At 36.2% G+C, this 27,809-nt stretch overlaps 1 protein-coding gene across 3 annotated transcripts in view; it reads right to left on the bottom strand.

Moving 5' to 3' along the window:
• Positions 1–27,809, bottom strand: part of ADAMTS18 (ADAM metallopeptidase with thrombospondin type 1 motif 18) — a 76,693-nt gene that overhangs the window by 19,268 nt on the left and 29,616 nt on the right. For all 3 annotated transcript variants that reach the window (XM_086757951.1, XM_010129501.2, XM_086757950.1), the window contains 12 exons: positions 24,394–24,593; positions 23,574–23,657; positions 22,547–22,706; positions 21,806–21,911; positions 18,293–18,430; positions 16,672–16,825; positions 15,519–15,614; positions 15,049–15,197; positions 9,305–9,477; positions 7,250–7,380; positions 6,993–7,116; positions 5,530–5,774 (listed from right to left, as the gene is read on the bottom strand). In XM_086757951.1, the coding sequence (XP_086614077.1) occupies positions 5,530–5,774; positions 6,993–7,116; positions 7,250–7,380; positions 9,305–9,477; positions 15,049–15,197; positions 15,519–15,614; positions 16,672–16,825; positions 18,293–18,430; positions 21,806–21,911; positions 22,547–22,706; positions 23,574–23,657; positions 24,394–24,593 (1,760 nt within the window). The remainder of the gene's footprint in view (positions 1–5,529; positions 5,775–6,992; positions 7,117–7,249; positions 7,381–9,304; positions 9,478–15,048; positions 15,198–15,518; positions 15,615–16,671; positions 16,826–18,292; positions 18,431–21,805; positions 21,912–22,546; positions 22,707–23,573; positions 23,658–24,393; positions 24,594–27,809) is intronic.

The following is a 27,809-nucleotide window of genomic DNA, read 5'->3' as shown; positions in this document are numbered from 1 at the left end:
GCCTGGCTGCGTTACGCTTGTGAGACCTGCAGTTCTCATCCATTGTGAATCTACATGCTGTTTAACAAAACTTGTAACATCCAACGTCTTAAGCCAGATTCTGATTGCTCTGCTCAACCAAGATTAATTCCATTGACTTTTACAAATTTACTCTGGTTTCAGTAGGATAAATGTAAACCTGCAGCCTATGACAATGGTGGAAAACTGTTTAAAACAACTTTTAAAACAAGGCTGTTCTCTTGAATGGGCAGTTATTGGATGGGCTCGTTGAGCGTGGCTAACACCAGGAGCTTCAAAGGAAAGTGAGAGAACACCTGTTTGGAAAGCACCAGTAAAAGAAGAATTACCCATTGATTACTTAAGCCAAACCTTAAAACAAAAGGGGTTTTATCCCTTCGGTATTTCTAAAGTCACTTTAAACACAATCTTAACTAAAAGCTTATGACAAACTTATTTTTGAAGAAAGTCCACTAAGGTCATTAAAAAGGGGGGGCTGGGAGGGGAGTATCCTTGAAAGGTCCTGTATGATCTCATTTCTACTTCAGCTGTTTCAAATTTATCTTCTGTTGTTATTGTGTCTCCATTTATTTTTTTTTTTTACTGCTCACATGCTAAATGTACAACCTTCAGGGATACTGTCCAGCTAATCTCTCCTCACTAATGGAGACCCCTTTTATCCATTGTATTGAATCAACATCTGTATCTTATAAGCACATCTTAGCTCTCTTTAGCTTACTTTCTCTTCAGGGGAAATCAGTACAAATTTATCATCTAGTAGCTAATAATAAATGTAATGCTTTATAACTGCAACTTGGCTTTCTCCCAGTGGCAGCTAGATCATCAGTAAAGTCATTCCACCTGGCGTCCTTTCTCTTTTCCAACCCCCCTATTGATAAAGAGGAAGTGATTTACTGGTTTTAATTAGACATATTCCTGCCTTGATGGTCCATTCACCTTCTCTTCCCATGAAAGTCTGCCTCTTTGCAAAGCATCCTTTCCATCTGTTACTTACTGCTGTCAAAATAAACTTTTCATTAAAATTTCACAATTTCTTGATTCACTATTTCACCAAGTTTGATGTAAACTTTAGTGAGGATACTGATCCTACCTTGTCCTGAAAAACTTTACAGTGCTTTCTCAAATTTGCTTTGAGTTCTTAAATCAGTCAGTTCTTCATCTGTTTATTGATAGAATGAAAACCAAATTAATCAACTCTCGTGTTTTTGAGTTAGTTTGGCAATCCCTGGTCATGCAATGTTTTTCATGCCCACGTAACAGTTCAGTTTCTTTTGCCGTTTCAGAATCTTGCCCATAATTCGAGTCAGTCGTGGAGGATGACAGTATTTCAACAAATGGATGCCACAAGTGAAGCTCATACAACTTCTGCATCGATAGAATGTTGTGACAGCAATGTCCTTTATGCTCTGCTAGCCTATTCTGGAAAATATTTTCAGCAGTTAGTGGTGCCCACTGGGAGCCCTTATTTCCAAAGCTAGATAAATGAATGATGAATTTACTGTTTGTTTCTCCTCAAGTTAAATATTTTTCAGTTAACAGAAAAACATTGAGAAACTATTTAAATTGAAAGTGCTGACCTTAGATTACCTATGACCAAAAGACAGATAAATGAGCTGAATATATTCAACTACATTAAAAAAAACCCAGCATGTTTCTATTTAAGATGAGACAATTATGCTACAGAAACCATATTTTAAAAACCTGGTATTAATTTCTGATCCTAGGTTATCATTTAATGATCATATTTCTACCAATTTGACCTTTGTCTGTTTTTTCATCTAGCCTGAATCTGAATGTTTTGGGAACTGCCTTCTGAATCCATAAATATTTTTCATTTCAGTTTTTATTGGCTTCTACAAAGTCCCAGTCACCAAAGTATCAATAATACTAACTGCATCTGCAGAAGGATACAGATACACAAATTCTGAAGGGCTGGGTTATCTTCCTCTCCTTCCCTTCATCTCTAAAATTAACTCTTGAACAATCCAGAAGGAGTTCTGATGAACTCTAAATCTTTTCATACATTTACATTTCCAGGAGTTGTGCTCAGGAAATACTAGTCCTACACATTTTATTCCACATTCTTCTCACAATGTTCTCTTCCTCCTCAGAAAATATTTGGCCACTATAGTTTGGTTTTTATTTTCTCCCACAATCTATTTAAATTACAGATTCACTGCCCTTTGTCTTCTTTGGTATGACTCATTCCTATAATTACATGCACATAATATACATAAATATATATATGTGTATTTATTTTTTGTGAAATTCCAGGGTAAACAAGACAAGCACGTTATCAGTCTTTTTCTGGTCTCTTATCCATTTCTGAATAGTGTTTAGGACCACAAAGTCTGATTAAATCACACATGCTCAGCTGAACTATTGAAAAACTTGACAGAAAAACAGATGCACAGGAACGTACTGTACAGTAAGATACAAATAGAAAACATTTTGTAGAACTGCAAGGCTGAACTTGTGATATGCAAGACAACAGGGAATTTTAAGATATATATTTTTTTTTTCTTACTTGAGTTTCATCCTTTCTCTTAATACATGCTTCAGATGTCTCTTTCAAAAAAATATTTTAGAGAATGACTGCATTTCAAAGGAAGTGATTGCCTTGAGCACAGACTCGCCAGACCTGTCTGGACCTGGAGAGCACTGGTCCCATCCTCTCCTGTGAATGTTGCTCAGAGGACGTGCATAACCTGAGCTTTCTGGATACATGCAGCCTGATTTGCATTCAGAAACACAGTCAAAAGCCTGGACTCTTTGAGCCACCGCACAAATGTCTAGCAAAGTTATGACTACAAAATTAAACAGGAACAAGCTGTGTTAATCTGTCTCTCAGATCACAGTGGAATGGCAATAAATGCAGCTACAAAACTTGATCTTTTCTGCCCACCTGAATAATAAAAGTTCCTGTATTTATGTCTGCAATTTCTTCAATTTCTCAGTACCTGCAGTATGCATTTTTTACAAGGGCTTGCACTGAATTCTTACAGAAAAAAAATCAAACTAGTATTGAAAATAAGTATTAAATTTCTTCTGAATACAACCTAAGAAAAAAATTAAGAAAAAAAATTCTAATCATTACAGAAAGAAGATGAGGTTCAAACCCTGGAAAGTCTTTCCTTACTAAAAATCAACTTAATTGGATAAAAAAATTGCTAGCAGGACTTTTTTTTTTGTATGCTGCTTTGAAAATTACAGATGAGATAAAAATACAAATAAAGCTACAGTGTAGTATGCTTAAACATTCCTTTTTTCAGCCTTCTGTCAATTTCTGGTATTTATAGTTGAAGTAGGATTTGTTTCATTATTACTGCTCTAAACAGATCTTCAGTAATATGTGTTTTCTCATAAAAGCAGATTTCTTTAGTTTTCATTGGCATTCTTGCTGCTTAGAGTTATTGGTAAATCATAAATAATTTAGATCTCTGAACACACTAAATTCTGCATTTTTTTCAGAATTCAGCTTGTTTAATGTTGCTTAAATTATTGAAAGGAAAAAAACTCTTAACTACAGCTCATAGATAAATATAATTGGGGAATATGTAACCGTAACATTTGCAGTCATTAGAATCCCTAGTTACCAATGCCAGTGGTGTAGGTATTTCAATAAAAATACAAGGGAAGTTTAAATAAGCTCTCATAGGAGCAATAGCTTCCAGTTAAATCTTAAATCTTAATAAAACTGTTTAGCATAATTTGATAGGCTGAAAATAGAAGTGTTATTTGGCATTAACTTTTTTTTTCTTTACTCTTTATTCTGCAAAGTATGTGCATGATATGCAGCCAAGTCAGTCATCTTGCAGGCAATTTATTATTCATAGTTTAGCTCTGTAATAATACAGTTCAATCTACTTTGTATTATGACAAATAAGATTCCTGAGAGTTCAGCTTAACATTTCACAGTATTTATAACTGTGCTTGTTTCTTTGGTGTAAAGGCTATTTTGGAGATCTTCACAGGGAAGCATGTCTGTAACTTGTAGACCAAACTCTTTCTTGGACTAAAGCATCCCTATTCACATACATATCCAAAAAGAAAATTCAACTGAGAAAAAAATATTTTTAAAAGGCCTTGGAAATTGTAATAGTCATTTGTGAAAATACACACTCCTTAGCACATGTCAAAGTCTGTTCTAAAACACGTGTTCATCCTAAAGCACTTCAACATGTGTTCATGGCCCATGAGCTTCAGTGGTTCTTCAAGACACAGGTAAGTGCATTACTCAGTCAGTATGAATAGCAGTAAGACTCTTCAGTATTCCAAACAAAAACTTCACTGAATAGTTGTGAAAGTTTAAATAATCCTTGAAGAATATATTTCATGCCACAGCCTATACTTGCTGTGTTTCTTAGTTTAACAGAACAAAGTTGTGTGTGTGAGGGAGATGGGATGAAGAGTTCTCTGCTAACCTCTCCTGCTAAACTTCTGCAGAGCAGTTTCCAGTTAGGGTGTTGTTACATGATGGGACCGATAGCTGCCTCCAAGAGTGGGGACAGCCCTCGCTCTCCTGCTCCCCAGTACATGCCAGAGAAAGCTATGCATTTGATAGTGGGCTGACCAGAGTATTGCTGGAAAGTGTGGGAAGGAATTTAATCCCTTCTGGGGAGGGCTCCTTCCTTCTCGCAGGGAAGGATTCATCAAAACAGACATAACAGATGAGTTACAAAGCCAAAGATTTGCTAGACCTTTCTAACAAAGCAGGCAAACTAATATAGCTAACAGAAAGTAAAGATTTTGGCAATTCAGCCAGAAATTGACCCTCAAATATTCTGATGCATTTTAAAAGTAAATCTAGTAAAGTAACCTAATGTAGAAAGAGATTTTTTTTCTTAGAATAGAAGTATTAGCAGCCAATTTCAAAATTTTAACACTGGAACAAACCACACGAGTACCAGATTTACTTTCTACTAAATAAAGTTTCAACACAAGACATCTGATAGACAGAGTAGGTGATACAAATTTGACTGGAAGATAAACATGTATAAACTTAATTATTTTAGATGCTATCACCAATAAAACTGAATCAACAGAAATTGCACAGGAGCCTATGTGTGGTACTTTGAGCATCTCTGTCCCAAGGTAGACTGTCCCAAGACTACATGCACATGCAGTTTCAGAAGCATTATTTGAAACCGTTACCATTAAGCCGTGCCAAAATGTTAGATTTAATTTTTACATCACTGAATTTTATTGTATACGATTTATGGGATGTGTTTATAATCTTTATTACCATTGTACAGCAACTGAGAAATAATGTTATATGGTGTGTTTTATGCACCTTGCTTTTCACTGAGTTTGTGACAGTTTACTAAATTTCAGACCTTGATAAACTGGTGAAAGGCTTTTCAATCTAGCACGACTACACAATTAAGTCTGAATACTATCGTGACTCAATGCTATTCTTTAAACTCGTTGAGAGCTACAGTGCAGAGCTAAAGCTGTCGTTACTAATTCTGTAATAGACATCAAGGGAAGAATAAACAGAAGAAAGCTTACTTCAAAGACCAGCGTCTCATTAGTTGGTCCTGCTGCATATAGACTCTCTGGATGGTTAAAAGAGCGTTGATAATCAAAAACTGTTCCGGCAAAAGAGAACTTTCCTGGCCAGTCAATTGTCCAGTCTCCTGTTAGATAATACTTTTTACTGAGGTTGCGCACTGCAAGGTAGCTGGAGGAGATCTGCATTTCATGGAGCTGTATACTGCGTGCTCCTGCTGGAACAGTGACCATGGTGTAGTAGTCTGAAATGAAAGAAGTAAGCAAAATTTTTTGCAATTGCTACACAGATAGAGAGGCTTATCATTTTTGAGGCAATTTGAAATTTTTGCAGTTTAAAAGATATTGAAGACAGCTGTTCCGGTCCACCAAAGTTACTCCATTTTCACTAGTTCTGATTTTAACCCCCCTATGCAGCCTGTAATCAGAGTAACTCAGAGGGATCTCAATTCCTGGAATTTTTCTTTCTGATTAAAGACAAGAAAAAGCAAGTTCACCGTAGAAAAATGCAGAACAAACTAATGGTGGTTTCACTGTAATTGTTTTACTGTGTTTTCCCTGTAGGTCCCTACAGTAGTTGGAAGGTACTACTACCATCATGGACAAGGTTTTTGAGGTGAGATGCACTGGGATGCAGAGAGCTTTCACAAAGCCCTGTGTACCACTGGATCTCCTTGCTGTGAGCTACTGTACTCTACAGGTACAAATCTTACTCATTCTACAGTCAGATGAGACAGCACTGACAATCTCCAAAACGCACCGCACACAGCTAATTTTACAGAGCATTCAGTTAAGATTCTTTTTCTGACATTGTATTTCTGTATTACTATATTCTAATGAATTTTTGCCTATATTACTGTAGTATTGACATGTCTTATGATCAACAGTAAATGGATTCTCAAAATACGCCCATGGGTATAGAAATATTATCTGCATTTTATGCCCGAGAAACTGCAGCATAGTGAGATTATTTCACAAGAAGTCTGTGACAGTCCACTAAAGAAAAGTCCACCTCCCAGTGACTGGATCGTCCACTGAATCAGCTGGACAGCTTCCAGTCAACTTAATTTGAAAATGGACATGGAAATACTGTCGTGTTTGGCTTTATGCTCTGTATCACTTTTTATATCTTCTACAGTCCCATTCCAGTCAGAGCTGTTGACAGCTATTTTTTCACTTGCCTCAATACTAAAATCTCTTGTAAGAGGAAATTCACACGTAAAGGGAAAATGTGGCTTAAGAAACAAGAGGAATGCTTGCAAATTAAATAACCAAGACTTATGCTCATAGCTTTCTTGTTACCAAGAAACAGGAGTAATGTGAACTCTCCTCTCACTCTCCCTGTGATTTTCAGTTCACATCTGGACTTTTAGCCACTGCCCTAATGAGCAAGGAGTCATATATATTACATGGGGATACAGCAGAGCAATGAGTTGATGATCATGTGGAACAGCTTTCCTTACCATTAGCTTTGTGCTGGATCAAGTATTGGCCTTTAAAGAACTTGCACGTTGAATTATCTCCTTTACAAACTCCACAAGCATCCAATACAGCTTTGGAACCAAGTTCATGATCACACCCTACTTGCTGCAACCAAAAGGCACAAGTGAAGGACTCAGACATGAGGGAATTTGAAGAAACAGCTGCAATTTCCAGAAAGGAGTCAATTGCCTACTTAAAAAAAATAGACATTAGGATAACAAACTTAATTGTATCTTACTTCACATATTCCATCAATGCAAACGTCATATTTATTTGGAGAACAGAGCGTTCCATCCTTCACTTTGCTGGACATTGCAAAGAAGAAGTCAAAGTCTTCAGCTGTGCAGTACAATTTACATCTATCTTCCTCTGGGGGAAACAAACAAACAAGCAAAAAGACAAGAATGTATTAGCCAACCTGCAGCACAGTTAAAAACAAACAAACAAATAAAACCCAGCCTGCTATTGTTTCTTCCTGCATCCTAGATGACAAGCTGTAAGGATTAATTGTGTGTGGTGACATGTTAGGACCCTAAGATGGGCAGAAATACAGTATCTTATATTATGCTGTTTTAAAAGAACATGTGAGTTTGACTGTCCACACATAGCCAGTGTGAAAACACGCACATTGCATTCGCTGTGCTGATGTGGCCCTGACTTCACGTCCACGTTTCGAATTTCAGTTTTTATTAAGAGAAATGGGAGATTGCTATAATGTTATCTAATTTTTAACTAAAAATTGAAAAAGATATGACACAAACGATCTGTTCAGCTGAAAGCTACGACTGGGGCCAGATTTTCCCCTAACAAAAGCACTTTTCCTCTAAAAGTTCCCAACTATTGTCAATCAAATTTCTTCTTATACACAGATGGCATGTTACGCTTATAAAGGGCTGATAAATTCTGCATTGACAAATACAGTCATGCAATTGTAAATATTGTCGCAATTGCTGAAATACACTATTATAATACAAATAATGAGTGCAACAAATAAAACATCATAACAAAATTTTGAAGAACATGAAATTGGATTCAAAATAGTATCCTTTTATTCTTAAATAAGCAGCTGGATTTTCAATAATACTTGCTACAGAGGCAAGGCATCTATAGCAATTTTGAAAACCAGATCATGTTTTCAGGACTATAAATGTAGCTCTTGGGGGAGATTTTGGAAAACAGCTAAGAGAGTAAGGACAGGCATTTTCAAGTTCACAGTCACTTGGTGACGTCTTGCTTTTGAAAATTATGCCCTTTGTCCCTAATTTTAAGCTCCTATTTCTTTTATTAAATACAGCCTCTACCTTTAAAACCAATGTAGGCTCCCTTATTTTCTACAAACAAGATGCATTATTCTCCCTATTCTACAGCATCCATTGTTACAATGGCTTTTAGGACATAGGTTTCTAAATATCCACAAAAATGTCTGCAAAGGCTTTTGAAGAAAATATAATCAGGTTATGAATGAAAGTTCCATGTATGCGTGTGTGTGTGTATATACATATAAAATTATACAGTACATATAAAATTATACCTGTACAAAAGCAGATTTGTACAGGTGCTAAATGAAGCAGCTACAATGTGACATAATCCAGCTGCTTTTATTCAAGTAGTAGCAACTGCAGCAACAAACTGCTTTAAAATTGCAAAAAATATTTGTTGTATCTGATAAAAGTGAATACTAATTCAAAATATTTGCAAAATTAAGATACATAAAGTAAAAATAAACTTTGCTTGTACAAAAGACAAGAAATAGTTATTGAGACCTGAACTTTATAAAGATGTACTAGGAAAAAATGACTTTAAAAATTTATGCCAGTATATTGTTTGTTTTTTTACAATTCTCATGGGACTATACCAGCAGAAAGGTCAAAAGGTTGATTTATTGTTACATTTCGAAATCTGAGACCATTCCAAAGGAAGGAAGATTCTGGTAGTGTTATTATGGGAGCTCACATTTCCCATACTGAAAAATCCATGGAAACTGTTTTGGTTTGGTTTTACACTAACAGATAAGTCATATAAAATGAAAGAGAGGGGTAGCAACAGCCAGGGAGTCATGTTAAGGACAAAGATTTACATTCACAAGCAAAATCAATTCTGCATGTTCATACAGGCAGTATCGCACAGGAGGCTGGATTCAGCTATGCTAGAAAGCAAACATATCTCAAATAAGCCAACGGAATCTCTATTTGCTTACATCAGGGTGATATTTGCCCAAAGAATATGGATGAATTACAGCTGATAGCTTGCTTCCTGCAATTGCCTTTGTCCATCAGAGCTGTGGCATAATTACCTTCCACTTTAGTATATGGCTTCCATTTGTAGTACCATCCCCGGAACGGTTTGCTGTTGTATTCTGCGCACTGCTGGGCACGGAAGTCCAAACTATTTGCTGGACATGGCTGATTATTACAAAGCTGATAAATACGACTGGAACCTTGGCAGAATTTGCCGCCATACTGTGGTCTAAAAAAAAAAGAAAATAAATTCTTTTGCAAAACCTGCTTTTTTGTGTGACTGGCATGTTACATGTATATTAACAGAGAAAATGAGAGGATGTATTGCCTTAGGAGATCAGTATTTCTTATATGGGCCATTAATTTTCATGGTTCCTAAAACCACGCAAAGCAGTTGCCATGAATTATCTACTTGGATCACTGCAGTCTTAGCAAAGATGCAACCATCTAGAGGTGAGTCATGTTTTCTCTAATTTAAATTTATAGGGCTACTTTGTATTGGCTGGTTTCAATCTTGTCATACAGCTATTTTTGCTCTGCTGTAACCCAGGAGTGAACATGTGCAGAGAATTATCTATTACAATAAGAGTTAATAAAGGATAACATAAACCCTGATCAAACAAACAGGATGAATAATTACATTTGGTTGATGATTTGTTTTGTAAATAATTTTGAAAAAATGGGTTTCTAAACAGTCAAAGGAAACAAGGACTGTGCACAGTTGTCCTGCTTTAGGAAAATGTTGAAATTCATGGATAACTTTAAACATACCCCATCCACTTCAGCAAAAACTTACCTGGGCATTTCCCTTAATTTTGGCCAGAATGAAAAGAGCATATTCTATTACTTTGCTAGTATCTTATCAGAATAATAGTTTTTTAACTACAGTTGTGGTCTATACACACAACTGTAAAACAATGTAAAATGTACGACTTGCTCTTTTTGAAGTGACTGAGAGATCTCACAAGTTGCTGAGAAATCTGTTCACTCACTTTTGTATTCCTTATGGATCTACATAGGAATTCACTGATTTTATTTTCACAGTTTCACAATGCTCAGATATACAACTGCAAGTACTGAGCCAAATCTTCAAAACACCAAATTCTATGAACTGTTTGTCGTATCAATACAATTTCTTGCATCAAGTGAAAAGAAATTTAACAATGCTGTACCTGCACACCTTTATAGAATGATTTTTAAAAATTAGAGAACATACATATTTTGAAGAGAAGCTATGATCTTTCAGTGGACAGCTTGCCCATGTTACACACACATTAAGGAAAAAAAAATTAGAATAATATAAAAAATACTGAATAGTAATAACATATTGACTAACAATAATAGTAATTAATAATAATAGTATAAAAGATACAGTTGCAACAAGTATACTTGGAGTTCTTTGTTTAAATCTCTAAACACTGCTATAGCTATTCCCCATACCAAGTATCGCATGCAACTTCTCTTGGCATGCATCTGACTGGAGTAAGATGGAGACAGCGTGGTGCAACATGGATAAGAACTTCCAAGTGCTTTTTCTGTTTGCTTTATTATAAATTTTAACCTTCATATGTCTAAGCCTCTAAGCAGGCTGGGACTTGGTTTTGATATTTGAATCAGCTTTGAATGTACACGATATCAAGGCTTTTCCAGAATACCGGGCTATAAAACAGTCTTTCAAAGGAAGAGGTGGAAACCCACCTGGTTTAACTGGGCTAAAGCATCAGCAAAACCTGTTGTGGAAAAAACCCCAACTTCCAGTGACTTTTCTTGAGGTCACTTACTAGCTACACTGACACTGGGTATAACAGCGAAGGTTTTAAAATGAAGTCAAATTTTCTGTACTACTTGGTGGCAATTCAGTCTGTGAAAGGCAGAAAGGATGTGTAACATCAGTGAAGTCAGGGAGTATTTATGTTGACTTTGTGCAATTGGTGAGAGCTTTGAGTTAAGGCAGCCAAACTGTTGAGTCCTTACTCAAGTCCCTACAGGCTTTCTTTACAGCTTCAGCACATGCATGATATTTTACCTCCTTCAGCCCCAGAGAACAAATCTGCTTTAGTGTAAGGAAAAGAAGCAGCCTCTTTCCAAGTAAATGCCACCAAACAAGCAATAGAATAGAATTATTTATGGCTAGATCATGATTTCTAGCCACAGTCTTGCATTTGAGGATGGTATAAAATTCCACCAAACGAAGGGAGCACTGAAAGAGGCTCTGTTCTCCAGCTCTGTTCCAGCATTTCAATATTACAGTACACTCGCATTACTGAAACTGCTGGCCAGAGAATTATGGAAATGTCTCCACCTTCGTTTTTTACCAACAAGATGTCAGTGAAAGTTAAGTAATTTACAGGAAAGTAAATGTAGATCTACAAAAGCAGGTTTCTGAGAAAAGACTATTATCTACCCTGACAAAACCACGCTTTTACTGGTAACATTTATACCACCAGTACATTTTGGTTTGACTGCCTACAGAAGCTCTGTTTGTATAACTGCGCTTACAACCGAACGCTTTGCACAGAGGCTATTCCAATATTTCTATACTGGTACAGTGCTCCTAATAGAGATACAGCCGAAACTTTTCATCCATCCGTGTACCTCTCCAGCGTTGGCATGCGGAGATCAAGACACCCACACAAACAGATGCTGTTAGAGCTGAGGCCTTGCTGAGGATAATTGGAAAAGGGAAAAATTCAGTGAGGCAGGCCAGAAAAAAAAACAGTCTCTGAAGAACGATTTGTAAAAGGACTATAAGAGCAAAGATGTAAATACTCCACTTTATAAAAGACTCAAATATTCAAATGCTACAAGAGTAGCTGAAATTAATTCTGCAGTACTCTTTTAAGAATAGACTTAATGAACAACAAAAGTAAAATGGATATTGACTGCAAGGCAACACAGAGAGTGAGAAATCCTGGAATTAATCTGATCAAGGAAAGTATTTTATGCATTACAAAGGGAATTCAACTGTGAAATTCTTGACTCCTATCTTCATGTTTTGTAATAATTTAAATTCAAGTGAGAACATTTCTGCTCATATTACGAACCTATTATGATAGTATCACAAAGCTAGACTATTTTATTCTGCATGCATTTCAATGGTCTACAAGCTCTTTCACAGTCTTCATTTTTTATTAATATTTTAAATGGCATCATTAGTGTGCATCAGGTTACATTTGCATTGTCTGTAATCACTGTTACAGATATGTACACGAAAGATTTAAAAGACATATTCAAGAAATTTTGATTTAGTCTTTTGATTGCATCCATGCCTAAAACTCCATTCTACTCTTACTGAACAATGCACTATTGTGAAGTGGGTAGGATGCAGACCCGCAGACATGATTTAGGTATCAATTTAAATCTCTTGGGCACTCTTCAGGTTCTCTCCTAGCTAAACTATTAAACTATGCAATCTATTTCTATCTTGGAAAAGTACCTCAATTGTAAAATGTTGTGATGTATGAAAACCAGATCCATGAAATTGCACTGTGACAATTTTCAGAAACATAATGATTTTAGCAAGTCTGCATAGCTCTGTGTTCTACAGATGACCTCCATAGGTGTTTGTTAGTTTGAATTCGTACATAACTGTGGTGGTAATTCAGAGCTGTTTGGGTGTGGTCATGAGGTCTGTCTTAAAATTGTCAAGAGAAAGGCTGGATATTATTTACAAGAGGAGAATTCCACATACAAACACAGGTAGCGAGATTTTTGTAAGCGGTAATCTGAATTTGTGTTCCTCACGTGTCTTTAAGCTTCTAATAAGATGCATCACCTTTAAAATAACTGGAAATCTAGAAATCTTCTCAATGTTTGTAAGAAGTCAGTTACTTTGAAAAACAGACTACTTATTTAAAAACCTCAATTTACAGTCCAGTCAGTGCACACCCCTTGTCCTAATCTCTTACAGAAATACATTTTATTCTTTGTCATTCTCAAAATTTTGCTAACCAAAATAATCTGTCAAGCTTTTGAACAAAATAAACATTAGCTCCTACAGAAATCTAGATTAGGAAAAGTGAAATAAATATATTACATATGAAATAATATACATATATGTACTGAAATATATAAACATCTGAAACGTATTTCAGAATTTAAAAAAGAAAGGAATCATTATTCTTTGTTATATATAGTTACAGAGGTGAACAATGAACAGTGACTAGGTTATAAATCATTCCATGGTGTGTAACATTAAGAATGGATAGTATCATTTCTTGTAATTATTCAACACTTATACAGAAGTGCTGTGATGGAAAATGGCCGACCTGGATATTCATACACTGTTATGTGGATGGCTTATTTATAATCCTGTCATTTCATCTCTCTAGCTCTGAGAGAGATTTACAGTATCTTCTCTTCGCTTTAACTGAATTATCACTAATGTAATAAAATTAAATTTAGTATAAACATGATCCAGTTCTGGTATCAAGTCTTACTTAGTTATATCAATTCTTGCATCAAGTCTTCCTTTAATTAGAACAGAGAGATCACTCTGAATGCAAGTTTTAAATATGTAATGCTACAGTAACAGACCCTGTTAAAGAGCTCCTGTTTGAAGACCATTGGATATCGTTACCAGATATAACAGTGCACCAAATTGAAACATTTCAACTACTGGACATGCTTCTGTCACACAGGGAGAGCAAGGGAAGGCTTATGAATAAATGCAGAGAACAATGTGCATACATTCAAATTTAGCAGGCAAAACAGGGACCACAGTAGGAAGACAAAATATATGGCTGACGTGTAACTCAGGCCTTGCATTCTCTTGCTAAATAGTTTAATAAAGAAAATTTTATTTACCAAAACACACTGAGAAACAACAGAAAAGTTTGGGAAAATGTTCTGCTACAGATCTGCAAAAATTGGCTTGACTGACCGAGGGTAATAAAGGCTGTTTTAACTAACTCACATTTTCCTATAACATGGTATATGAAGCGTGGATATTATTACTGCAGCACTGTATAGTAGGTGTGAGGCTTCTTTACAGCCTCATATAAACTGTGTCATATTTTCTCTGTTTTTTATTACTGCAGTTTAAATGCTGTTTTTATTGTGTGCAATGAAGAATACATGTGTCTATGCCTGCTGAAGTTGTGTATGAAATAAAACAGTTAAATCTTTTTTTTTTTCTTGTAAATTGAAGTGAATTGAGTACTTGGGAAAGATGCTGCTCAGATAACACTTTACCTCTACTTTCAAATAGTATTATAAGGAACAGTAGTATTTACAGAGATAAGATATTCATTAGAGGAAAATACCAGAAATGTTTCATGAGTTAGCATACAATTCTAGGGTTCAGTGACTTTATTTTGACCTGTGAAACATAAAAGAATGCAAAGAACATGACAGACATACAAAGACATCTGTCTACAACCATTTTGATACTGACTTTAAACATTTTTGGCTTATTTTCCTGGATAATATGACTGCATCAGAAATCTTAATAGCTTTTAAGACCTTTTTCCCTTGCTCTTAAACTATTAGGTGTGAACGTGGCTCTGTGGCATTTCATTATTTCTGTAGGTATTTGATAAAACTGTAGTGTCACGAAATAAATTTAGAAAGTTGGGCTGCAGATGTTCTAGTATTCTAGCAGTCTTCAGACAGCCGCTACTTCCTAGTATCAGGACATATTTCTGTCTTTCAGCTACTGACTGGTCATACTGGACACAAAATAAAGGTCTTAGAAACATTTTCAAACCTACTATTTCCCTACAGAAAATGGACTCTGTTATTTTTTTTCTAATATAAATAGTTATTATAAAAATAATACCTTTTCATATCTATGTCTTACTTTGGATTATTGCAGTGTCTTTCTTGATATGTGACCCCGCCTCCACAAGTGCGAGTACACTCCGACCACTCGGACCAGGGAGACCATTGGCCATTTACAGGCTTGGGTCCATGATCACCATATTTGACACACTGTCCTCTTCGACACCACTGCCAAAAGAATGTCAAAAAATATCCCATCAGAGTTAGCAGTACGTGGTAGCTGTGAAAAAGAAAAGAAATCCACATGTAAAAGCTCCAGTGCTTTTTTTGATGGGAGAGGCATCACTCCCTACCATCAGATACGTGCCGCTTTGAGGACCAGTCCTGACCATGAATTGTGACACAATCTTTTACAGAGCAATCCAGAAGTCCATGAGAGCAAACCTGGAAGGATCTGGATAAAACTGTTTTTGACAGGAGCTGGTATTTGACCCCATACAGTCTAAAAACAAGTTAGAATGACATTGTCCTATTTACAAAACAACATACCATACTTATACCACAAGCCGTTCCTTCTGCTGCTGGCATGAACTTCGTCTCGCACCTATGACCCACTTTGTGACACCAAAGAGATTTGCAAATATCCTAAAAAGAAAAAAAGTACTTACTGTAGTATCATAATTCCCATTATTTCCTGGTGTTTAGAAAAAGTAACAAATGATATATGCCTTGGCTACCTTAGAAGCCATATAAATAAAACCTTTTTTGAATTTAGAAAATCCAGGGTTTAAGATTCATAGCACAGCCATATCCCATATATTGCCTTCTTGTTTGTGCACTGTTTCACGATGTATTTTTTAAAACTATTTTGAGTGTGAGACTATAATAGGACAAAAACTGTTTAAAAGTTCAAGAATAAAATTTCTTCATGTCTGCAGTGACTATAATACTGTGAAGAGACTAGATTTTCCAAAACATAGGAGGTATCTGGAAACATAGTTTCCTCACAGTGCTGTTGACTCTCTCTTCTTTGTTTATTAGCTGTAGAAGAAACACAGCTGCCATCACCTGATAAACATGGTTAGTATACAGTAAATCAAAATACTCCAGGATAATAACTGAAGTAAAAGAAATGACAATACTTCTTTTCAGAATGAGCACTTCAGATAATTTAATAAAATATCAAAATATCTTCTTTGAGGAGATCAGCAAGGAGCATAGCAGTCACTAAAATAACAGGTTAATCTAAGTTAATCCTCATCACAAATTCAAGTGTATAAGTTTTATTTTTATTGTTCTAAAATAACTCTATGGATCTTTTCCAGACTTTACTGTCAATGCATAAGAGTAAAACAAAACACAAGAAACTTAGTTCTTGTTACCCCACATCCCACACCTCATGCAAGTTTTGATCAAAACTCTACTGTCTGCTAATTTCCCATAGCACAGTAGGCAACGGCTCATGGGCCTTACGTATTCAACTGCACTCCTTATGACTCCTGGAAAGAACACATTTCCTTCTGAAACTCCCCTGGGACTGTGATATTCCTCAAGAGGTCAGTACCTTCAAAGTAAATTGCCAAGCAAGATAAGGTAGAGAAATAGCCCAGGCCTCTGAAGAACACCGTATTACTTGCACTTAATTAGCATACTGCAGTTCTCTAATGTAATTTTAACTTTTCAAAAGTATATCAATAGGTACCTTTACAAAGCTGAGGTTGCACAGTTTTGCTTTCATTCCAAATTGCCATTTGCACTGGGTATCAGCATCATAGATCTGCCCTGGCAGTTTGTCAGGGTATTTATACTGTCCTGTTTGCTTAGGTTCATCAATCAGGCAGGCAGCTTGAGCTGTACTATAATAAGAATGTAAATTAATCATGACTATGATCTTTATGTCAAAATATTTTAATTTGCTACAGACCAGCAAAAATACATAATATGGTATACAGTACCTTTAACTAGCTTTAGAGGTATGCACTGAAATGAGAATATCTGCTTGCAGGAGCCAAAAGATCTTGACATCTTGTTGGTAGCCTGACCTGCAAAGTTTTAAGGAAGCAGGAATTTCCAGGCTTTGGGACTGTTGTAACAACAAGAAAGAATGATGTCAAATTCTTTTCCTCCCTTTATTTCTGTGTAACCAAGAGTAAGGTGATCTAAGTCTGCTTTTTTTCCCTTAAATGGATTCCTAAAATTGGGAATTTACAGGCACACTGTCTCATTTCAGCATTCGCTTTCTGTGGATTGGCAAACATAAGTCTGCTGCAGCTTGTGTGCTTTGGGTTGGCTGTGTCCAGCCTAAGACCAAAGGGACCCTATGGTCAAGCTTTTCTTCTTTGTATATGCTTGAGAACCCACGTATACAGAAGGTCACTCTGTGCTGAATGTGTCTCCCAAGTGTAAGTCTCTTGGAACACACTGCATGTTGAGGGCTTATGTGACTTTTTAGTTCGCTGAATGCTTGTGTACTCAGAATATGTTGCATCATTGCAGCAGAAAAAAAATTACCAGAACTCTGTCACCTTTCCTGGCTGCTACTAACTTGGAATGCAAGGATCAGATCCACAGAACTATCTAGGTGCTTGATTCTCACTCAAAGGAATTAATATCTAAAATGCTTGTATTGGTTCTAGGTCTTAGTACCACCTACATGTTTTTTAATAATCATGTATAGTCTACCCACATATGACAAACAAAGTAAAAGGAAAGTTGTACAGGAAAGGACTGTGATTCTGATGACATTAAACATAGACTGAAAAACTGTTTCTTTAAAATCATCACCGAGTAATTCCAACATGCTGGAGAAATAATTCAGATCTTTCTTTTTTTCCTTCCCCTCCCACCCTCCTGCCCCCCAAGAAACAGTATATGAAAAATGTAAAATGTCCTTACTCATGACATGAGCTAGGTCAAGAGAGAAACTCCAGTGAGAAAGGCCACTAATGTTAATTTACATTTTGTAATGACTTTGGTACCACTGTGTCTGCCCTCTTTTGTGTTCACTTCCTACTAATTCCCTAATAAACTTAGCTGCTGACAGGAATGCCTGGGAAAGAATGATATGCCAGTCATTACTGCAGGATATTCATGGAGGGTGAAATTCATTCTTTTGAAACGAGGCAGGGCAAAAACACTTCCATGCTGTACCACCTATACGCTTCATAAGTCCAAGTGTGTGGGCTCAAATAGCTCATTGGTTTGAGCACATTTTAAAAGAGGTGCATTTCACACTTAACTAATTTTTATGTCTGTTCAAGAGTTCAAGTCCAGTTATTAAAGATACATTCCCTGGCACCAGCCCAGATTTACATCTGACCTACCTGAGAAATTTGTTGAGATACTGCCTGCTGCATACAGACCAAGAAAACACTCCATTGTTTCCTGTGAGTGTGGGAGACATAATATTACCCTCAGCTTTTCTACAAGGATTTCCTTCTCCATCATGAATCATACCAAAGCTGAAAAGAGAATCAGGCGTGAGAGTGAAAATCTAGATTAAATAGAAGCAATACACAATTTGGGCCAGAAGAAACACTTTCTCAGTAACAGTTCTATGCTTGAACTGCACAGGGAATGTGGAATTCATCCCTTTCATTCCAAATGGATGAAAACATATGCACCATACAAATGACTATTAGTATGAAAGAAGTTCCAATTAATAGCATTCCAATTTTGTTGTCATACACCTATCTGACAACAAAAAGATACTCAAGTTTCAAGAAAGACCCAGACTGGTGATGCACAGGAGCTCTGCAATGGGAGCTAATGACAAGACACTGGCACATAAGCACCAGAGTTGTGTACTGTGTCAGAAGTTTTACAGTATAACCATTTCTTTCTCCTGAAGGAGAAATGTTTTGTGGTGAGATGGGTGGATGTAGTGGATCTTATGTTCAGTCACGCTTGTACTTGCTTATAAATCTACCGGCTTAAAACATGCATGCAGTCTGAGCCTTTCTCTGCCTAGTGTTAATGCCTGTTAAGAGGAATGGCATGGAGATCCGAATCCAGGTAAATACCAGTGCTACACAGATGTAAGAAACTAACATAGCTGTCCCCCTTATAGGAGTGAAGATCTACATAGCTGCATTCAACCTGTAGCAAAAGAAGTGAGATTGAATAAACAGAATACAAGGTATGAATATAAAAATATGATTCTTTTACTAATTCTGGCCACTAACTTGCTAAATTACCTCAGGCAAATCACTTTCTTTTCCTGGCCTTTGTTACTCACTGTGACTTACTTTGTCTAGACAATAACCTCTTTAGAGGGAATACTGCCTCTTATTGGGTGCTTTGCTCAGTCTGTAGCATCATGAGGCCCTGCTTTCACTAGGAGAGGTGTTAGGATAATAGAAATAATAATAAGCAATAATAAAAACCACAATCAAAATTATAAATTATGTGGAGCTTATGGTTATAATAAAGCTAATTTTCAGGTTTTTTCCTTCCACTGCTTTCTGTTTACTCACTGTACAAGCCATCTGTGAATTTCAATATGTTTTGAATAGAAATTTCATAATCTGTTACTTCAACATTGTAGTACATTGGCAACTTTATGAATGTCATCTGTGCACGTGTGGGGAATATCTTATTTACTGGACTTGACCCTCCTGACTGTTATAAATCATTGCAGGCTCATCAGAGTTACTGCATGCGTTGCCACCAGCTGAGGCTCCAAACTTGCTAAAATATATGGCTCCTTCTATAAATGGACAAAAAAAATTCCTGCAACTGAGCTAGTATTTTAGAATCCTTTATAAAATACTAACTTTGTTCACATGCATTGGAGCCAGAGAATCCACAGTTTATACAGCCATGGAGATAATGGGCTCCCAAAATCCCAAAGGAACTGTTAAGCTTGCAGGTAAAAACACAAACTACTTAAATAAAACCATAAAAATGTATAACAAGTGAAGCTACTGTGATCAGTGGATCACAGAATGTGATCTAAATAGTATACAATATTCTTCCACTATGAAATCCTTAGGTTCGTATATCCACAGTGGACCTCAGCACCTCCAAAGCTGTCACAGTTTTTTTTTCTTCCAGGAATCTCTGTATCACAAAGACCAAATTCTGTTATCTTACATCACATACTAGGTAGTCTCAAGAACATGAACACAAACAAATGATAATAAAGACATTTTGTATCTGGGGCAGATTTTTTCCAGGAGATAACATGCATTTTACCAGACAGGAGTGTGAAACTATACCGAAGTAAGGCTGAATAACATGAGAATCAAAGGTGGTGGTGAAAAAGAAAAAAAAAAGAAAATTTTTCCAAGCATAATCTCTCAAACCAAATAAAAAAAATAAACAGGAAGGAAGGACATTAAGAGACTAAAGGGGATAATTCTTGAAAAATAAGCTATGGGCTTGATTCTCTCCTAATACTGATCGAAGGGCATTAAAAATGTACTGAGGTCAGTGAAAGTGCATTAGTGTGATAGGAGGATCAAACAATATATATTTTACATATTTGGTTCCACTGAAAGCATTGGCACAATTCCCACGGGCTACACTGGTAGCTGGATTATTCTTTAATTCCTTGTTTCCCTTCAGATGTACAGAAACCTGTGAAAGGGTCACTCATGTAGACATTAGGTCATAGTATATACTGTAGAGCATATTTGTACAATGAAAACTAAATAGTCCTGATTCAGTCATGCAGAATCAGAAGGATTCATGCCTTGGCCAAACAGCAGAATACAGTACTACTGCTTTTCAAAGATGCTTTGTGCAGTAATGTTGCTGCACAAAATAAAGGTCCTACGCTCATGTTTTATCTGACCTTTGATTTCAGGTTTGTACCACATACAGAAACTATGCTTCTATACCGTCAGTGGTTAGACAGACTCCAGCTTGAGAAATGTTAAAACTGAAAATCAAAACCATGCAAAAAGTTGTGAAAAAGTAATTCAAAGTTATTTGGAAAAAAAAAAACAAGAGATCAGAACCTAATAATCATCTTTAGATTTAATTCTACAATTCAGAGAATAGCTGAACCTCCATGGAAGATTATTACAGATTTTGTTTGAGACAGCAGGTTCTTAGGAAAACTACAGTCTTACTACCATAGAAATCAAATGGAAATTCAATGGCAGAAAGGCAGGTTGTTTTTAGCCAAATCACTCATTAAATAGGTAGAGAGAAAAAAGGACAGGTTAAACAGAATGGATGGCTCCCAGATCCTATGAAACACCGAGTCTTCTGGAAAGGGACCTCTAAGAGACTCAGAAATCACTTCTTGATACTGTAAGCTGCAATGCTGCAATGTTCCTTCTCTTTTTGGAGCAATCACACTGACATGAAAAGCATTTTGTCTACCAGAACATGGTAGCAGTGTGGGAAGTTTGTAGATTATTATTGTTGGCTTTTACTGTTTGTTCTGGTTATCACCTGGAATATATCAAATGTTAAAAAATAAACATAAAGGGAAAGCACCCTGGGCAGCTGCTTCACAATTTCATGCTAAAGGACACACCTCTGCGTGAAGAGTCTTGACTTTGTTTGGCCTAAAATTGCCTATAGCTTCATGTCAAATTAGAAACAGTTCTGAGGTACCTCTATCAGAATAAGGTCCCTCTGCTTACGGCAGCAGAATCAATCAAAATCCTACAGTTTTTTTAATGGTTATTTTTATGATTGTTGAAGAGATGATATTTAATAAGGCAAATGCATTAGCTGGATGCTCTATATATTCTAATCATTATATAGCTCTCTATAAATGTTCCATATTTAACTGATTTATATTAACTGGTGTTATGTTTCCATTCACTTACACATTTATTTATAGATGGAGTATGTAAAACTCATGCAAAACAACTTACTTGTGTCCAGATTCATGAGCAATTGTAAAAGCCAGTCCAAGGCCTGTATCTTCATTAATGGTGCAACTACGGTATTTGCTGCACATGCCACTGATAGGTGCAAATCCTGAAGGAAGGAAGCAATAGAATAGCTTGTTCCTCTACAGAATTCCAAATACCTGTATCATCTGCACTGGTCCTAGTAAGCCAGTCTATTGTGGTGCATGAAGACGGCTGTCTTCATGCTGATCTGATTAGGTTGATCATGGAAGAATTACAGAAGACTTATCTGACAATAAAAGGCCTCCTGTATAAGAAGTATAAATCAAACCTAACCTCTCAAAATACACTTCGCTTGTAAAGGCTATCCTTTCTCCCACGTCATATCTTTACTTCTCCCAAATTAGGGAGGAATCTAAATCAAAAAGGAAAAGTAGTTACAAAAAAAAATAATAATAATCTGAGTGTCTCAGAAATATTCTTAATATCAAAAAAAATATTCCTTGAAGAGCTGACAATCCAAAAGGATATCTTCAGATAGCTTATGTTGCCACTTTTTCTGGGGCAATGATACAGTAATACTCTTTTTATTCTAGGCACCTCAAAGACAAATATGTAAAAATAATACTGTTCTTTCCTCTTCAAGAAGGCTAACATTATGTGCAAAAATGGACTTTTAATTTTAAAACATTCCAGTCTCTATGAATGAAGATGCTGCTGTTGACACCCATGAGTTTCTCAGAATGTGTTTTCATATCATACCTAAAGTATCACAGGGCTCATTTTTCCAAGAGCAGATATCAAAACCTGTAAGCAAGATGGCATGGTCGTGGCGTTTTCCATTCTTCCCAACCAGAGCAGATTGCCATTGACAAAAGCTGTTCAGTGACTGGTCCGCATGGTGGTTAATCAGTAATCCACCCTGCAGATATTTCACAGACACAGAAATAATGTACTTCCATCAGTACTTGAGAAAGGTGATTGAAAGAATAAGAGTTGGTTAGGGAAAAGGGAACTACTTTTCCATATTTGTTCTACATAAACTTATGTATTCCCACATTAACTGTCTGTGATGACCAATTCATTTGATGAGTGAATCTATTACAATTGTAAAATAAAACTGCATTTCTCCCCAGACACACAGATATTTTCAAAGTCAGTGGTTGGAATTACAGTGTACAAATATATTTGATTCCTGATAAAGCTGAACACAAAACCATTTTTAATCTTGTGAGTGAAATGTTTGGAGATTTCTGTGAAGGAAAGTATTATCCAAGTAGATCAACCCACCACAAATTTCATCAAAAGAGACTTTGTCTTTTTTTGCTTCAGCATCCTTGCCGAAATAATTGGCTCTGCTCCCACCTTTTGTTACATGCTATCTTCAGCTTGGGACTTTTGACTCCTTCCCCCTTCTGATCATCACATCCTGGAAAGCTCAGTTCCAAATATTGTTATTTATTTAAATACTTCTTAAGTAGATTTCTCATTCCAGCCATTTCTCTTCAAGAAAACGCTGGAAATTATTAAGTTTGATCTTACTGGAAGCATTTCAATGTTTCTAAGGAACATTTACATGAAATTAAGGTTTTTTAGTAGCAAAAACGGACAAGCAGTGAAATGCAGAAAGTGTGATTTTGGAGGTCTTTGTGATTTTAATGTTCTTCTCACGCTTTATGTCTTAAGAAACTTCTAATGAAAGTTCATGTACGTAATGTGGGAACACCCAAAGCTCCCTGTGAACAGTAGCAAATCAAGTATACCACACAAAAATTCTGACACAACTTACAGGCTCTTGTTCCAAAAGAAGAAGGCTCACAACAATGATGTTTATATCACTTCCAATTGTTCCATCTTTAAACAGGCTAGAGACCTGCAATGATTATTGAAGAAGAAATACCATTTACATGTATAAAATTTTAAAAGATTTTTTAGACTAAACATATGTATTGAGTTATTGCATTGAACTTCAATTTTCAATACAAATTAATGGAGTTATAAACCTTGTAGGATTAATCCAAAAGAGCTTAACCCAGAAGAATTACGGTCCAAACCACTACACTTATTAAAAAAAAAAACTTGAAAATCTTCTATTCATTTAAATGGGCTTTGTTCTGTCCTTGGTCTCCAGCGTCAAGTGCAAACAAGTTCAAAGTTCAAGTTTTGTAGTACAAAACTAAAGAGCAAAGCCACAAAGGAAAATACTTCTAGTTAAATTATATTATTTTTCTCAAAAATAAATGTTTGCTTTCTCAAATAAATTTTTGTTTCAAAACAGACAAAACAGACTAAGCTTCATGATACTAAATGAAATGAAAGTTTCAATTTCAGAGTATCTGCCTCTTTTGTACTATATAAGAAGTATTTTTAAAGTTAACATTTTAAATATTTTCCTTTTTTTTTAACCCTACAGTACTATTGCCAAAATTGTGACAATCTATTTTTCAAGAGCTTTTTGCCATAAGTAATATGTTAGATGAAGCCTGAAGAAAGGCTTGTGTAAGATGCCCCCTGCTCTTTTTGGTATCGCTATTTGTCTAATGAAAGATCCTATTATGACATAACAATATTCCACAGGGAAAACATACTTCAGTTACACCCCATCTTACCATGTTCATAACTGTTAAGATGTACGTTGTTACATTTTCCTTGCCATGTTTCTCCAACATTTTCTTATCTGCCACAACAAGGGTTTCAACATTTAGACTTCCATTTTTCTGAATTTTAGCTGATGATCTTTTGAACCGTGCAGAAGTCCCATATTCATCTGAGCGAATGTACGTCTCTTCTGTGGGTGGCTTAGGTGCATCTAAAAGGAAATAAAACTCAATTTTGGAAAGAGTTCAAATCACCCATGAACAGTTTCATCAGAAAATGAAGTATCACAGGTTTAGAGCCTTGGATTATTTTTACAGCATGAGATTTAATACTTATGGCTAAGTTCTTGTATATTTATTTTAAAAGATCTGATTCACTCCCGAGGGAAGGATGGCTACAGGGAGAGAAGGAAATGGGAGAACTACATTAATATGCAATAAGCAGTTTAAAATAAGGAATTAATATAATAAAATTGTAGCATCTGTGGCAAAAAATATACATATGATTTTTAACATAATATCTACATTTTCCCTGTCCTTTTGATAACTTCCTGAGGTGTTTGGCATGTGCTACTTACATAGCAGTTGGTAAAAAAGTCCTTTCCACAACAGATGTCCACCATCAGTACAGAAAGCAGACACACACCACAAGTAAGATTCCTGCCAGCCTGCTGTTGTGACTGACATTAGCCTTCTACGCAAATTTGCCACTGAGATTACTCCTGCTGGGAACATATTTATTTAGTATAGGGAAATGTCAGGCAACAGCAAGGAGGGCTTGACAACAGGATATGTGCATCCAGCCCACACACCCCAATGCCAAGGTGCATTTTTTTTCCCCTCTATGCTTGTGTAGCATGGTCAATGGCATAGTTAGAGAACAGTCTCTACATCATTTCTTCAGAGAGCCAGAAAATGGGAAAAGAAATCTACATCCTATAGTGCTACTGTTGTTCATAGCTTCTTTTGCATATACCTACACTGCCATTGCATCGAGAATTAACTTGAAGGCCATTTAACATTACTATTTGGATAACAATAGGATTTTTTTTTTACACAGAAGGTAACATGACACAAGTGAGGGAGCCTCAGGTAATTAAAAAAATCCTGCCTATGCCTCATCAGAAAGTTATTCCAACAACAGAGCTAAAACAGATGCTACTTCCTTCCACAGCAGACTGGGAAATCAAGAATACCATAGAATGCACAACAGTGCTCTGCTTTCAAGAACTAAGTCACTCTGAACTATGTTTAACACTGCAAGTGACTGTGCTAGTAAGAATTTAAAATGTATCACTCATTATAAACAATTGTCCTTTACAAGCTCAAAGAACTTTTCTCTTCTGGAAGCACGCCAAGACATGAAGACATGCCTCACCCAAGACTGAAGTGTTCAGTTCATGGCAGATCAGTTTCCATGCACGATTTTGAAGGCAATACAACTTCAAGGCATTTGACTCATAAATCCACGAGCAGTGAGTTTTGCTCTTGAATTAACTTCACTGCTACTAATAAAACTTAAACTGCAGCAATGTTTCAAGCATGATTTACTAACTAGAGTCCAGTCAGTTCTCATGATCTAAAAGCACTTAGATTGTGAAGAACAGTTTGAAAGACAGTTAACTGGCTTCTCTAGCACTTACAAATTGCCAGCATATGAAATTTTAAAAGATGAGTGGGACAAGCTACTTTTATGACACTAAAAGTGGCAGTGTTCTCTTGCCTCCTACTGTTCAGCAACTTGGATTAATTCTTAGGCTAGGATAAATAAAACTTGACTAGGCAGTGTTAATAGTAAAGGACTGCCTTCCATAAGACTGCATTCTCAATGCCTTGGTTCATTCAAGCTGAAATTTTCTATTCCAGGTGACCAGACTGGACTTTGCTGAAAATTAAAAACTGATAGGACTCCAGATCTCAGAACAAGACCAGGAAAACAATGTAAAAACTGGGAAAAAACTACCAAAAAAAAACCCAACAAAAGGTGGGGGGACAGAGAAAAGAAGAGGAAAAAAAAAGCTACAAGTATTAATAGAAGAGGTGTTGCCTTTATCAAAGTGATATGTTTTCCTTCTTGTATTTCCCCTTACTTAATTAAACAATCACATATGATTTATTTGTAGGACTGCATTCACTCAGTGAGCATGAGATAGACTTGCTCTATAGATTAACCAAGGCTGAATACTGAAATAGGTAGTTATTTTTTAGAACTCCTCCTTCCTTTCTCTCAGAAGGTTATAGGTATGAAACGAAAGACTGCGCAAGATGTGAAAAGAAAGAGTTTTATGATTAAGGTAATTAAATACAATCTTCCTTCATCCTATTCTAACAGTGCGTCTGCCATTGAGTTCTTAAGCAATGATGGGTAAATCACTTATACTAAACACAAAGTTGGATGCTAATTGCATGTCCTTCATTTAATGTAAACCTAGCTTGAATGTGCAGCTAAGAACTCAGAGTTGTAACTGAAATTACTGAATATATAGATACACATACACAATTAGAGGAGAATATATTCTGATAAGTATTTTAAAGAAAAACTTGGCTTTTCACCTGTCCTGTGTCTGTGAGTCCCATTTATAAGACAGAAATAATGATATTATCTTCTCACAGCCCAGGAGGTTATGAAAATACACTGTTCAAAATGCAGTTGTTTATTACAGGGAAAAGCACCATGTAAAAGCTCAAGAGGACATGAATAATTCTGAATTTGGACAAGCAGTCACAGGGGGTAGGTACAGTAAATAAGGCGCAAGACCACAGTGGACAATGCAAATAAAATAAAACACTGCAGAGCAGATGAGCTAACTTAGCACCATCACCCTCTCCTCTGAAGCAGGCAGTAGGAAAACCAGACAGGAGGGAAAATGAGTATGTAAGAAGGTAGTTTTGAACTGCATCAGAATGCAAATGTTTACAGGTTGAATCGTAGGCTTGTGCATCTGACATTTGAAGACTAGCTTTCAAATCTAGGGAGAAGGATTTTTGAAGAAGCAGTCAATATTTAATAAGCAGTTTTTAGGCCTCGAGTAGGCCTCAGTCTCAGACAGCCACCTTTTCCACTACCTCCTTTCTCATTCCTTCCCTTCTATTTGTTTTTCTCTTTCTTCCTTACACCCTTCTTGGAAAAGGAACCTACTTACATTCTCAAAACTCAAGTAGGAAGTTGGAAGAATATAACTGGACTGAGACAATGTTTTCAGTACTGTGTGCAGTCCTGGAGTCCCTCATTAAGAAACTGAGCTGACAAAAGCAGATCAGCTTTCAAACAGAATCAACTGAATGCAGTAAGTATGGATATAGGGTCCAAGGGAGCTCTAAAACATTCTGCAATTTGGGGGCCTAATGAAGGACTCAGAACAGACCTTGGCAGGATAATATATTCCAATATGGTTTTTAAGAGGTGGCTCTAAAATCTTATTTAAATG

This window comes from Chlamydotis macqueenii, chromosome 13, assembly GCF_036417535.1.
Source record: "Chlamydotis macqueenii isolate bChlMac1 chromosome 13, bChlMac1.mat, whole genome shotgun sequence".
NCBI classification, from domain to species: Eukaryota; Metazoa; Chordata; class Aves; order Otidiformes; family Otididae; genus Chlamydotis; species Chlamydotis macqueenii.
Note: the sequence above shows the minus strand (reverse complement) of the source record. Positions and strands in the feature narration are given on the sequence as shown.